A 14,651-nucleotide genomic window follows, 5' to 3' on the forward strand; every position below is an offset into this window, starting at 1 on the left:
GGGGTCCTCCATTGTCTGAGGTTAAGAGAAATGTTCAGTCTTTCCTAGTCTCTTCCCTCCATGTCCTGCACTCCAGCTCCTTTCTTAATCCGTCCTGTGTCTGATTGCCTCCATGCACATGCTCAGCCTGGATGGCCCGCCTTTGTTTCTCTAGAACAGTCATGGTGACTGCTGAAATCAGGACCTGCCAGTTTCATCTTGTGGTCCCTGAATGTGTAATTGAGCAGACATGCTTGACAATGGGCAGAATCCCCATGTTGATTCTCTGGCCTGCGGGGTGGAGGGGTGTGGGCATTATGGTAGGAGAGGCTGCTTGGAAGTGTCTGTAACTTTCCTACCAAGACAGAAAACCAAAAGCAGTTCTACATCCTTGAGGAATTTATAGAAATTAGTGCCACCATCAAGAACTTGAAAAATGCAGGAATGGAGCTACCTTTCATATCCCCACTTAAGTCATTTAGAAAAAGTAGAAAAGTCAGATGGATTTTGGAAAATGTCCATGTGCTTTCATAAACATAATTCAGTGGTTACACTGATCACAGATTTAGTCCTGAATGTAGTGTCTTTCTGCAAATATTGTATCTTTATGCAACACAGACTCTGGCCTTGGTCCACAGCTTTTGACCCCTGGTGCTTTTTCTTTGTACCAGTTTGCAGGGGCCATTAGAAGCAGTTTGCTTTTGCCTGTCAGGGCCAACAGGCCCCCTGCACTGTCTGGCTTCAGGGCTGTATCACTTCTGCTGTTTCCATATTTTAGTCCAGGAAGATCTTGATCACCTTGGTGTCCCATGAAAGCATCATGTTGGTCTACTCCATTGACAATGTGGTGTTTGGATTGACGGTTAGGAGTGCTACAAGTACTACAGACACCTTTGCAAGTCATGGGGAGCTGAACCTGCTCCTGACCACATCTGTTTCAGTCACGGCCCAGTCAAGAGACAGAAACCACACCGGTAATCTGAACAGAGAAAATGGAATTCACAAAATTATTTACTAGGAAGAGGTGGTTAACAATGAGTGCAGAAATAGCTACTGTAGGAAGTGCAGCTACTACTACCTTTTAGGGCTGAGGGCAATACCCTAAGAAGGGGCAAACTGGGAAGAGACCTCCCTGCCCTGCAAGGATATGGTGTGGCGACTGGGTTCAGGACGCTGCCTGTTGGGTGGCAGAAGACCTTGCTGAGGGCAGGCCCCTTTGGGTCCCCAGCACACTGCAGACAGAAGCCCTTGGGAAGGAGGAAAGCACACCAACCCTGGCAAAGAAGCCCTTTGTGCTGCCAGCCTCGTAGTCCCTCCAGCGCCCTCTACTGGCAAAGCCCACCACTGCATTTACCTTTTCAAGGCGGTTCATTTTCTCCATTGTGTTTTCTGTTTCATTGGTTTCTGCTCTTGTCTATATTATTTCCTTCTTTTACCTTCTTTGGGTTTATCCTGCCCTCTGTTTTCCAGCTTCTTCAGGTAGAATTTTAGATCTCTTCATTTCTTTACTGAAACCTTCATCTTTTCATTATAAGCATGTTTCCCTTTCTTTTTTGAACATAGTTGTAGTGGCCACATTCAGGTCCCCAGCTGATGGATCTCCCGGCATTCAGTTATCTTGGAGCTGGCGTCTGTGTATGGTTTGTTACCTCGAGAATCGGTTCTCATTTTTCTGGCTTTTCTTTTGTTGAGTAATTCGGGGTTGCACCCGAACATTGTGAATGGCGTGTTGTCGGGGACCCGAAGTCTCTTCCCATGCTTCAGTGTTGCACTGAGAGTTCTAGCAGGCCATGCCCCTGGCTCGGCTCCTGGCAGGCTGTCAGGCTTGCAGCGCACGGCAGCTCAAGCCTGTCTCCGGTTCTGTAAGCCAGTCTCAGTTACAAGCACTCATGGTTCAGGGTCCGTCCAAGACCTGAGACCAGCACATGCATGTAAAATTGGGCATCCTTCTCTACCTCTCGTCTTTCTGAGACTTCCATACGCTCTGGAAATTCTGGCTGCTCTGATTCTAGCGGCTACAAAGATGGCAGGTCTTCTCATGGGGTCTCTGCCCCCTGGAGCTGCCAGAGTCATGCCGCCTTTGGCCAAAGCTACCAAAGATCCAGAAACTCCTCCTCCTGGGTTGCTGGTTCTAGTTTTCCTTTCTTTCTCAAATCTGCCTGCTTTTGCTCAGTCTCCAGAGGCCTCAGGCACTTGTCTTTTGTATCTCACCCAGAGTTTGTAGCTGGAACTCTTATCCAGAGTTCCTCGCAGGGTGATCTGCTTGTTAAGGGAGGGCTTCTTTTTCCCCCGCCGGAAACAGAAACCTCACCAAAGCTCCCTCTGTCTTTACTTCTCCTCTCCAGCTGATTGCCCCCCGCCCTGTGCCATCTCTCCTTGCCTGTCTTTCCCTCCTACACTGCTCTTGCTGAAACTCGCTGCTCCAAGCCAGGCTATAGTCTGAAGTCTCCTTCCTTGCTAATTCTAAGTGACCAGAGGACTCATCCTGGTAGTCTCAAGTCCTGAGAAGTCTCTGTTTGAAAACATTGTAACTAAAGGCATACTGTTGCTTCCTCCATTACAAAAGCGACTGCCACTTAGTGACGTCCCCTAGGTGCTGGGTGCTATGTGATGTAATATACAGTGGCCGCTTCCTTCCATCCCTGCAAGTCCTTGGATGTTAGTGGTGGTGTTTGGCCTCCCCACTTCACAGATGATGGTTAGCTAAATTGTCCAAGGTCAACGAGGTGATAGATGGCAGAAAAAGAAGGCAAAACCATAGGCCTTTTATACCTGTTTAAAAAAAAAACAAAAACTGCAGCTAAAGACATGCTGCAATTCAGTTTTTTGTGTTAGTTTCATTTCATTCAAAGCTTCAGCGTCATATGAAATAGATCATCTAGGATTGTTTTTCTGGAACTCAGGAACTCTGAGTCATTGATCTGCTTTGGAACAAATTTGGTAGATCATCTACATAGCCTGATTTCTTGAGCATTGTTTAATTATTCCAGGGAAGAATAATGTGAGATTCTCAACTCTACAAAATTATGCCAAAATATTGTTGTATTCTGATACGCCTTTCAGTAAACAGTCTAGTTGTAGATGCTCATTTAGAAGTGGCAGTAACTCTGATGAGCATACGCATGGCCCCATCATGGATTTGCCTAGAAGAGCTGTGTGCCTCTGCACAGGGGTTGGGCCTGGGTGTAGGGTTCAGCAGCAGACAAGGCGTGGGACACTCTCATCAGCTTTGTTTGATTCAGAACCTGGGAAGAATTTAAATGTCAAGGTTTAGATATTTGTGTTTAGCCCTGAAGAAATAAAATGTGAATAAGCCAGTTACAGTTTGATATTTTCAAACATTTTCTTTCAAAGGCCTCTTCAAGTCCCTATTTTCATTTTTCAGTGATAGTTCTGGAATGTTTCCCTTCCCCTATTTCTTAGAGTCATTTTGACACCAGCGGCCAAACTGTATTCCCAGTTCCAGCAAACTGCTGGATACCAGTCAGCATTCAGATGGAATGTGACTCAGAAGTTGAGTGAAGGTGTTTCAAATATGGAAGCTGTACCTTAGCTGTGTTCTGAGTTGTTATGTGATCTCGAATCATTTTGCTTCCATGTTTCTTAGAATTCAAAATATGGAAGTTGCTACTTTATAACAATCTGGCAAGAGTTCTTTGAAATCAAAGTGCTGTGCTTAATAAGAGAGTTTCACATTTATATTTAACAGCCAGTTGATTCGGGTCTAAGCCGCTGGCTTCTTGGACACTTGATGGCAGAGTTAGAGATACAGGAATAACGCCCACATTCTGTCTGCTCCAATACCGAGTGTAGACCTGGACACTGGTAGTTCTGGAGGATTTAGATACATTCCAGAGTCTGAGATGGCTGCTATACCCCAGCTGTGTTGTTAGCTGTTAAAAGGAAATTGGTCCAGTTACCTTTTTTTTTTTTTAAAGATTTTATTTATTTATTTGACAGAGAGAGATCACAAGCAGGCAGAGAGAGAGGAGGAAGCAGGCTCCCTGCTGAGCAGAGAGCCCGATGCGGGCCTCGATCCCAGGACCCTGAGATCATGACCTGAGCCGAAGGCAGCGGCTTAACCCACTGAGCCACCCAGGCGCCCGGTCCAGTTACCTTAAGTGAACATTAATCACAAAGCAGAATCTACGGTTGTTAAGGTTGTTTTTTTAAACAAAAACCACTTTAATTTTGGAATAATTTTACACTTAATTTTACACTTTTAATTTTACACTTTTACACTTAAAAGTTGCAAAAATAAAATCCCGATTAAGCCATTCACCCAACTTTTCTTTGTGTTAACATCTTGTGTAACCATAGTGCCAACATCAAAACCAAGGTATTTGTTGGTACAGTATTAATAAGTAAACTATAGTCTTTTTATTTTTTAAAGATTTATTTATTTGACAGAGAGAGACACAGCGAGAGAGAGAACACAGCAGAAGGGAGAGGGAGAAGCAGACTCCCTGATGCGGGGCTCGATCCCAGGACTCTGGGATCATGACCTGAGCCAAAGGCAGACACTTAACGACTGAGCCACCCAAGTGCCCCTAGTCTTTACTCCAATTACACCAGCTCGTCCACTCAGCTCTCTTTTCCCTTTGCTCTGAAATGCCTTGCGGGATCCCAAAACACACTGTGTTGTGTTTCTTTAGTCTTTTTTTTTTTTTTTAAGATTTTATTTCTTTATTTATTTGACAGAGAGAGAGATCACAAGTAGGCAGAGAGGCAGGCGGAGGAGGTGAAGGAGGAGGAAGCAGATCTTTGCTGAGCAGAGAGCCTGATGCGGAGCTCGATCCCAGGACCTTGAGATCATGACCTGAGCCGAAGGCAGAGGCTTAACCCACTGAGCCACCCAGGCGCCCCTCTTTAGTCTTTTTTAACCTGTGATGTTCCCTTGGTCTTTCCCTGCCTTTCATGACCACGATATTCTTGAAGATAATGGGTGTATGTATCTCTTCATTTGGATTTGTCTGATGATTTCTCATGATCAGGCTGAGGTTGGGCATTTTTGGCAGGAACACCACCGAGGTGATGCACGCCGTTGAGGAGGACGTGCTTGTCTCCATGTCTTAGTACTGGTGACACTAACGTTGATTACCTGGTTAAGGTGGGGTCTCTCAGGTTCTGCCACCATAACATATAGCATTGCCGTTCTTTCCTTTTACTTTACAAAAATCCTGGAAGCGATCATTGAGAATATGCACCATTTCTTCTCAAACTTTGACCACTAATTAAGCACCCGTCGGTGGACCCACGCTGCAGTCCCTATAACTGTGGTGGTTTCCTGATGCTAGTCTATCTCCCTCATTCTGTCTGCATTTGTTAACTGGAATTCTGTAAAGAAAAGACCTGTCCCTTCTCCCTGTTTATTTTTTTGATGTATTCAGTTACTTACTCGTATCAGTATAGACTCAGGAATATTTATTTTATTCTGTGAGTTTTAAATCCAGTACTCTCATTATTTATTTTGTTGCTCAGTTGTTCCAACTTTGGCCATTGGGAACACCTTCCTATTAGCTCCGTGTCCCTTGGACACACCACCCTTCTGTAAGCACTTCCTGTCTGGCAGCATAAGATGCTTCAGACGCCTCTCGTGTTTTCTCTCTCAGCGGGGGAATCAGCCACCTCTTTGTGGAGCCCTGGATCCTTTTTGGGCTTATTAAATTGATTTTCAGCAGAAGTGCCAAGGCAATTTAGTGAGGGAAAAAACATCTCTTCAGCAAATGATGCTAGAGTGACTAGATATCTGTGTGGAGGACCAGTGAACTTCTGCCTTACACCATACCCAAAATGCAACTTGAAATGCATTGTAAGACCTGAACATAAAAGCCGAAACTATGAAATCTCCAGTAAAAAGTATAGGGAGGAAAACCTTTGCAACCTTGGGATAGGCAGGGATTTCCTAGAAGGACACAGAAAGCAAGAACTGTTTAAAAAACAAAACAACAGCAACAACAGCAACAAAAAATGGAACTTGTCAAAATTAAAAGCTGTTCTTTGGAAGGCTCCACTAAGAAAATGAAAAGATAATTGATAAGCTGAGGAAAATATTCATGATATATGTATCTAACAAAGGACTTGTATAAAAAAGACAAAGAATCTTACAGTTCAGTGGGAAGACAAAACCCCAATTTGAAAAATGAGCAACTCTTTGAGCAGACGTTTCACAAAAGAAGACAGATGCAGTGGCCAGGGAGCACACACGGAGTCATGGCCAGGGAGCGCACACGGAGTCATGGCCAGGGAGCACACACGGAGTCATGGCCAGGGAGCACACACGGAGTCATGGCCAGGGAGCACACACGGAGTCATGGCCAGGGAGCGCACACGGAGTCCGCCGGCCTCCCTCTTCTCAGCCCACACCACTAACACGGCCACAGTCAGAAACACCGTCAGGAGTGAGAGCAGGAGGTGATGCCAAGCGGTTGGAATTCCCAGATGCTGCTAATCAGAAGGCAGAATGGCACAGCCCTTTGGAAAACAGTGCAGCATTTTATTATCCGGTGGAATATACGTTAAACCATATAACCAGTCACTTCCGTGACATGATATCCACCAAGACGATTCACTCTCCAGTGCCCACAACAGCTTTATTCACCATAACCAGACACTGGCAATTCCCCAGATGAACATGGGCAGGTGTGCAGATAAACAAATTCTAGTCTCTCCTTGTCATGGAATACCACTTAAAAAGAAACAGATTAACGATGCAAGCAACTGTGTAGATGAATCCCAGGAACATGGTGCTGAGCAAAAGAAGCAGGTTGAAAAGTGCTTGCTCTTTATGTTTCAGTACAGGTGACATTCTAGCACAGGCCAGACTAGTATCCAGAGTGGCAGGAAGGAACTCAGCAGTTACCTGGGTTGAGCTTCACTGGCACGGTGCCTAGTACTGTTGGCTCACCGAGTTTTGTCAGCTTCCTAGACCTTGCGGTCGTCCTCTTGACGTCCTTGGTTTTGCCCGTGTGTTCGCTTGCAGATGGATCTATCTTAACGACCAGAACTTGTGCATCCCCGCCAGCTCCTCTTTTGTGTACGGAGCTGTACCCATAGGAGCCAGTATTTACGTTATCGGAGACCTCGATACAGGTAAGACCCTCGTGGTAATGTTGCTGGATGTGTTTCCCAGTGACTCCAAGTCACATTGTGTCACCTCTGCTGCTTCTCGTGGTCTAGGTACCAATTACGACTACGTGCGTGAGTTTAAAAGAAGCACAGGGACCTGGCACCACACGAAGCCACTCCTTCCGTCTGACCTTCGCCGCACCGGGTGCGCAGCCTTACGCATTGCAAATTGCAAGCTTTTCCGCCTGCAGCTCCAGCAAGGCTTGTTCCGTATCCGTGTCCATTCACCTTGAAGAGGGGGCCGGAGCAGAGGCAAAGCTCCCAACCAAGTGCACCGTGACACAGCTTTCTGCGAGGGGAACAGAGGTGGCAGCCGAAACTTGCTCTGTGTGCCGGGCTTTGTATGGTAACTCTGGTGGTTTTACTGTCATGCTTAGAAGCCTGAGGTTCCGCTCTCGGTGGGGAGAACCCGTAACTGTGGAAATAGCTCCCTTGGAGGAATCCTGTCCTCCACTTAGATGTGTCTGCAGACAGACGGAGGCTAGTCACCGTCAAAGGGAGAAGGGAAGTGGGAATCGATATCATGTAAAATATTGAAGTTAAAATCCTAAGGTGCATTTTCCCTGAAGGGAACTCATATCTGAGTGACTGCTGTGTTCGAGTACCTGGCTTTGGTAAACAAACAAAAATCCATATATGCAAATCAACATATCCAAACATACCAAGATTGCTTTCCTACTGCACTTGGAAGGAAATGTCATGCCTAACCCTGCCTGACCGATCAAGGTTTGTGCCTAAAATGTTAGATTGGACTGTATGCCGGTTAGTGTCCATTTACTACTAGTACTGTGTCCGAAGACTCTTTTTTAAACTATATTATCATGAATTGAAACTAAGATAAAATTTCTCGTTTACGACATTCTATCTTAGTCATCTAAAGTTTCAGTAAATCCATGAGTCAGGTTGCAGCCCTCATGTGAATTTAAGAGAAGTTGCTAACTTCTGTATTAATTCAGATACATCATGCCATAATTTCTGGGGTAGTTCTCCTGGAGTTTGTGAAGGATTCATGCAGTGCTGTTCCTCCCTGCAAATAATCAGAACCATTTTATAAACACGAGGTTATTAAGCAGAGTAGGAGATTTTCTAGAAGAAAGACATAAGTCAGACACATCATAAAGGTCTGCTGTGACTACAAAAACTGTCCGGACAAAATATATAGGGATCAAAAACCAATCTGTCCGAAAGCACACAAAGTCTTGTTTACTACTGTTTAGGATTGAAAACTTGTCTTAGAACGCACACCTGCGTAAGAATCTAGTCTTTATAGCAGAATTTTCTCAGTGCCGTTTACTAGCAAGAGTTTTAGACAAATTATGTTATAAGTAAAGTTTGGCTGGTAGAATAAACTACCTCAACTTAATTTCATTCTGTTCATAGTAGAGCGAATTATCTCTTCCTCCACTCCCTGCCCCCCCCACTCCCATGTCACCCCACTTCCCGTTGGGGGAAGAAGTCTGTTGTTAGTAGCACTTATTTTATAAGATACTTTGTTTTCCATTCAAATTATGCCACCTTAGTGTGCAATCAGAGACTTCAAAGTGCTTGATGACATCATAATTTGAATTTTATGCAATATCAGATTTCTAATCAATTTAATACAGAGCTCTTCATTTCTAATTGTTTCCTGCAGCTTTTTCCCGCCTCTTGGTAAATGGCTGTAAGAAGCAGTATTTTGTCTTAATAATTAATAAATGTATAAATGTATCCTTTGGTTACAAATTTGAGAATAGGAGTTTCTTCTGGAAACTTCCTAGATGGAATGCTTGTATGCTGTTAACAACATGCATATGAAACATGGCTTATGTTCCCCTCCCCCAGCACCATGAATAGAAAAAAGGGTTACCCCATCTCTGCAGATTTTTTTTTCTTACACCTACTAGGAGTCAGTACAATGCTATAAAAGTTGCCGGGAGAAGCCTTGCCTGTGGGGGTTCTAAAGAGTGTTGTGTGTGGCAGGAGATCCTAGTAGAAGAAGGCATGCGGTGTTTATCTTCTGTATCAGAGGCACTAGGCCAGATTTGCCACACGTTCCTGTAACACAGTCAAATCCAGTGTATAAAGCAAAGCTGACCTTTTTTTCTTTGTATTGTGTACCAGTCAGCTGTAGTCTGCACACCTTCCCAGTGATGCCTGGGGTATCTTTTTATCAAAACAAGCCACGCGACCACAGCAGAGAAAGCAAACTTCTTTTTCCAATTAGAGATTCATTTTTTAGGGGAAACAAATCGCTGAAAAAGTGAATTTTCTTTGGTAGCATATCCTGTACAGAACAGAACCTTGGCCTTCAGAAGCTGCAGCTGGGGTACGTTAAAGCAGTGACTGATGTCCTATGGAAGCCGTGACAGTCAGCAACTCTCTTTCTTTAATTTCTGAAGCTTAAAATTCTTCCCAGTCTACGCCAGGCCTCTCCAAGGAGACAGTTCATTGTTTAGGAGTGAATGAGTCCCTGTTGCAATACTTTCAGTGCCTGCATGACTTGGTCAATTCATTTTATAAAAACAGTTCTTTTTTAAGTTTTTTATGCAATTCATTGACACAGTAGCTGCAGAAATTAGGTAATGTTTTTTAAAATAAATTTGCCACATAATATGGGATGCTATCACCAACAGTAGCTGCTAAGTGCCAAACTGTTATTTTCCTATATATAATATATGTATTAAAATACTACATTGAAGTGTAGGAATATATTTAATTTTATTATGTTCGAAAATTAATTATGACCTTTTTTTGTAAATGACCGTGACTTCGGTATTGTGAAATAAATTTTAACTCATTTCATGCAGGTTTAACATTCCGCTTATGCCTTGAAACATCTTTTCTTGACAAATTTTTTAATACTTCTTTTTCACAAGGCACTTGTACCAGGCATAGGTTGGAATTGGCAGTTGAGGATAGATCTTAAAATTTTAAATAAAATACCTTTGGGGGAAGTGCAATGTATTTTCATTATCCCTCCAACAGAAGGAAAGTTGTCTCAGGTTAGAGTCAGTGAATATTTAAAGGATCTCTCCTAGGCTGCTGTCTAAGGTAGGCTTGTTTGTTTGTTCGTTTGTTTGTTTAATGCATCCAAATATAGATTTTTTGAAGAGGTAAGTGTTTAATTTAAGATGAAGTGGTTTGTTTGGGATTTATTTTTGTGAGTGTGTGAGAGTGCTTGTATCCTGGGAGAGGGAGAAGCATGAGAGGGGGAGAATGTGTGTGTGTGTTATGTGACTTGGTAAGTGTGTTTCTATATGTTTACTTTTTCAATTGTAGCAAGACTACATATATTACTGTCTTCTGGTGCTTCAGATAAATTCTTGAGCCCATGGCCCTTCAGTTTATACTACTGAGTTAGACTCACGTTGGGTGTAAATATTCATAGAGTTGTAGTTGGTAGGAAATCTTACTTGGTGTTTCCATTTCTTTAGTGGGATTAAGAACAGTGTTCACCAACTGGTATAGTCGGTAGGCTATAAAGATTTGGCCTAAGAAATTTTTAAATTCATTGCTTATTTCATCAGTTCTTTATTTCATTGCTGTGAGGCATTGATAGCTAACAGTAGGCTTTGCTCAGACTGCAACAACCAAAAAAGAGTATTTGGGCAATGATGGATGGTATATTCTTTGTACTGAACGGTCTGGTTACGTCACCACTTCAACAATGCTTTGACGGTGCCATTTTTATAATTTATAAGTGGAGGGTGGGGTTCCCTAGGCAACATACAGGAAGCACATCCTTACACTGACCTGGTAGAGATAGGGCTGTCTTTGCCGTGGTGCCTCATTACTTGTGGTAGTAATTGGGTTTTTTGGAGACATTCTTTAGCTGCCTTGGTCCGTTGGAGTTCCATTTGGTGCATTCCTGCTTCACTGTACCCAACCAAAAAGTTTTCCAAGGAGTGCTGAAAACACTGCAGTATTGCCTTCTTGCTGGCCTGCTTGATTCCAGAGAGTCTCTTGTGGTCAGATAAAGACATCTGATTATCTGGGGAAAGAATGAGGTGGCACTTGGCATGGATTTAAAAGGCGCTGGAACCCCCTTAAGCACCTGGTTAGGGGGAAGGGTAAGACTGCCTTGTTCTGTGGCTGCCCCTCACAAAGTTGGGGAGCCTTCGGGAGCCAAGGAGAGAGGAGACTCCCGATTATTACAGAAAAGCTGTCCTGGGTTTAATCAGCAAATGCTTCTAGCACCCCAGCCAAAAATTCTGTTGGGATTTCTGGAGAGCTTTCATGCTGCCCTCCCTCTAGATGGTCAACTCCTTGTGGGCAGCGACCCTCTCTTGGCCATCTGCTAATCCCAGTGCTTGGCACACACCAGGCAGCCAGTAAATGGTTGGCCACTGCGTTACAGTACTCTTGTTGTCAAAATGATGTTTATCACTGGATTGAGAAGTCCTCTCCATGAGCGACTCATTTCGCTGGAACTTTGTGCACGGACGGGCTGGCCTCATGTTGTAGGGTAAGAACCTAGTACAGAAGAAAAAAAAAAATGTAAAGTGCCTGACATACGGATGCAGACGTCTTTGGTGTCCATATGGTTCTGTAGGATTTGGGGACCCTATCCTCAGCAATCGTAATGCCGTTTATCACACTTAGAGTTGGGTTTTAGTTATTGTTTTGTACATGTGGTTCCAAGCCTTTTCCAGAACATACTGCTTGGATCCTCACATCTCTGTGATGGGTGCAGCGCCTCCCGCCCTCGGACAGGGAACAGTCTCTCAGGCCCAGTAGATGCAGCCTCTTTCCCCACCTCACATGTGAGCAGAAACCATTATCATTTCACTGTTCAGCCTTTGAGACTCCCACTTAGTTTTTAGGTGTACAAGTATTTTTTTTAAAAGATTTTATTTATTTATTTGTCAGAGATAGAGGGAGAGAGAGCGAGTGAGCACAGGCAGACAGAGAGGCAGGCAGAGGCAGAGGGAGAAGCAGGCTCCCTGCCGAGCAAAGAGCCCGATATGGGACTCGATCCCAGGGCGCTGGGATCATGACCTGAGCCGAAGGCAGCTGCTCAACCATCTGAGCCACCCAGGCGTCCCTAGGTGTACAAGTATTTTTAGTCGTAAAATAATCTTTTGTGGTATAACTTAAACCCCCAAACATGTCCTTCACAAGTTACCCAGATGTAAGCTGAAAGGTGTTTGGTTTTCTTTGTCCATTAGCCAGAGGAAATTTAAGAATTTATGAAGGTCGTAAGAGCAGGAGTACTAAGTATTCGTGTTTGACAGAGAAGCACTTTTTCCTTTTAAAGATCTGAAGCGTCATTTATACTACTTTTCTTACCACATCTGAAATCAGCGAGGGAGAAGGGATTGTGTCTTAGAGTGTTGGAGAAGGTATTTTGCTCGCTTGCTAATAACGCCTGAAGTACTCCTTCTAGCCGGTTCAGGAATGAGAGATGTGTGGTATGCTGGTGAGGGGTAACCCATTTGCCCATATGGAAGAAGAACATGAAATCAGGTTGAGGCTTTGCTGCCTGCTGGTGGTCAAGTCAATACTATGGAAATAGAGACTTCTGCGATTTTTTTTGGCAAGCCAACTGGTAAAACATTTAAAATTTGTGTATTTTTCGGAAGCGATTCTATTTTGAATCCTAACTCTATCTATCTCAGCTTTGTCCCGGGGCCGTCCCTGTGTTTACGTGACACCTAAGGAGCTCGGTTACGACTCTGTTCCTTGGTGTAAGTGTGCGCAATTGAGGAGAGTGTGTTTGCGTTCCCTTCTGTCCCCGAAGTTCTCTAACTGATCCGATTGGGTCTTTAAACTCCCCCCCTTCCTCATCACATCACATATCTGCAAATAAAACAGCCTTGCATCATGGCCTGTGGCAGAACACTGTCACCTTCGCTTTTTCTTTTTTGAGATAAAAACCAATACTTTAAAATTGCTGCTCAGCTGAAATTTAGGCTAATTATAGAGTTCGATATTGATGTCGTCATGGCCCAGCGAAGCTGCTGTAAATGCTTCCGTCAGTGTGATCTGTGTTAGAGAAGTCACGAGCCAGAGCGGGGAGGCAGCCCGCGCAGTCAGTGCACACGTGGCTTCGTTCGGATCCGGCCATTCACGTGACCCGTACTGACACACGGCCACTCCAGATCGTTCGGATCCCAAGCAGATGCAGGCTCATCCTTCTTTCTGGTCAGCAAATTACATTTATTAGATCTTTATTTTTAGCATTTCCACAAAAATCATAGATTTGAAAATACCTTGTTTTTATTTTTCCTCCTCATCAATTACGAATAAAGTGAACGTTAGAAGCTTGAGTTACATTTTTTCCAGTTAAACCTGTGAACTTGGTATAAACATGACTATACGTAGCTCTCTTTATCATGTTTCCTGTTTAGGGGGATGAGAATTACCTGCACTTACTCCCTTGTTCTTTGTGTTTATAGGAAAAACTCCGTTTTCGGCTACCTCATTATGTAGTGTTGTGCTTGATCCCCTGCCAATTTAGGAGAATTCAACACATTCTGTCCTTTAACAAAAGCCTGGAAGCAAGCAGCGGGCGGCCTTGAGGAATACAATTCTCTAAGGCATATTTTCCATTTTACTACTTTTTTTTTTTTTTAATAGGCACTTTTAATCAGGAGGAACAATCATTCTCCTAGAGCTGCTGCAAAGTGATTACTTGAAACTCAACTTGAACTTTAAAGAGTCTTTAAAAGACTGTGTTTTCATAACGTAGAGAAGTAGTATATTGAAACAGCACTGCTGTGTAAAACAGAGGGCCTGCGCCCCATCCCGCTAGGACCAGACGGGAGAAGGTGTCTGTGGAATCAGACCCAGCATTTGGAGTGGACTTGCTCGGGGCCGTTGTGCTCCGTTGTCTACAAGGTGCTACTGCGAGCAGCTTAAGGAGCTCTTAAGTGTAATTCCATAAATTTGTTTCCCAAGAATCTTTAATTTTGATAAAAATTGAGGTTCATTAGTAGATTCCTCTTCTCTTTTGGTTCTCACAGTCTAGGGTTTTCTTTTTATTTTTTTAAGATTTTATTTATTTATTTGACAGAGATCACAAGCAGGCAGAGAGGCAGGTGGGTGGGGGGCGGCGGGGGGAAGCAGGCTCCCCGCTGAGCAGAGAGCCCAACTCGGGGCTCAATCCCAGGACCTTGGGATCATGACCTGAGCCGAAGGCAGAGGCTTTAACCCACTGAGCCACCCAGGCGCCCCAGTCTAGGGTTTTAAAATGAAATCTAAAAGTGTTTCCGAAGTACAGGTTTGAGGTTGACCACACAACACAGAATTGTGTTCTACTTAAAATGATGCGTGAGTGGATTTGCTTTGAGCATCAGTGGAACGTGCCTTCTGCACGTGGCTCTGTTCTCGCCTGTGTCTGTCAACTTCCCTGGTCCGTAAGCTCGGGGGAGCCGTGAGGTCCACCGATTCCTGCAGTCAGACCTTCCCTTCCCAGAGTAGTTTCTCACGGGAATGACCCAGCATCCCCAGTGCCCAAAAGAGTTACGCCCATTCCTAAAGACCTAGTGTACGAATCACTTATAGACCAGGTGAGACCTAACAACGGAACTGTCATTGTGCTCTACGTGATCTAGTTTTCCAGC

General features: G+C 44.1%; 1 protein-coding gene across 2 annotated transcripts in view; it reads left to right on the plus strand.

Annotated features, from left to right (window-relative positions):
* The window catches only part of GAN (gigaxonin), a 53,539-nt gene extending 40,193 nt beyond the window's left edge, over window positions 1-13,346 (plus strand). For both annotated transcript variants that reach the window (XM_004753935.3, XM_045076338.1), the window contains 2 exons: window positions 6,962-7,071; window positions 7,159-13,346. In XM_004753935.3, coding sequence (XP_004753992.1) covers window positions 6,962-7,071; window positions 7,159-7,340 — 292 coding nt within the window. In that variant the 3' untranslated portion in view covers window positions 7,341-13,346. The remainder of the gene's footprint in view (window positions 1-6,961; window positions 7,072-7,158) is intronic.
* Window positions 13,347-14,651: the final 1,305 nt, after the last annotated feature.

The sequence above is a fragment of the Mustela putorius genome, unplaced genomic scaffold (genome assembly GCF_011764305.1).
Source record: "Mustela putorius furo isolate JIRA1106 unplaced genomic scaffold, ASM1176430v1.1 tig00000174_pilon_pilon_pilon, whole genome shotgun sequence".
Lineage (NCBI taxonomy): Eukaryota > Metazoa > Chordata > Mammalia > Carnivora > Mustelidae > Mustela > Mustela putorius.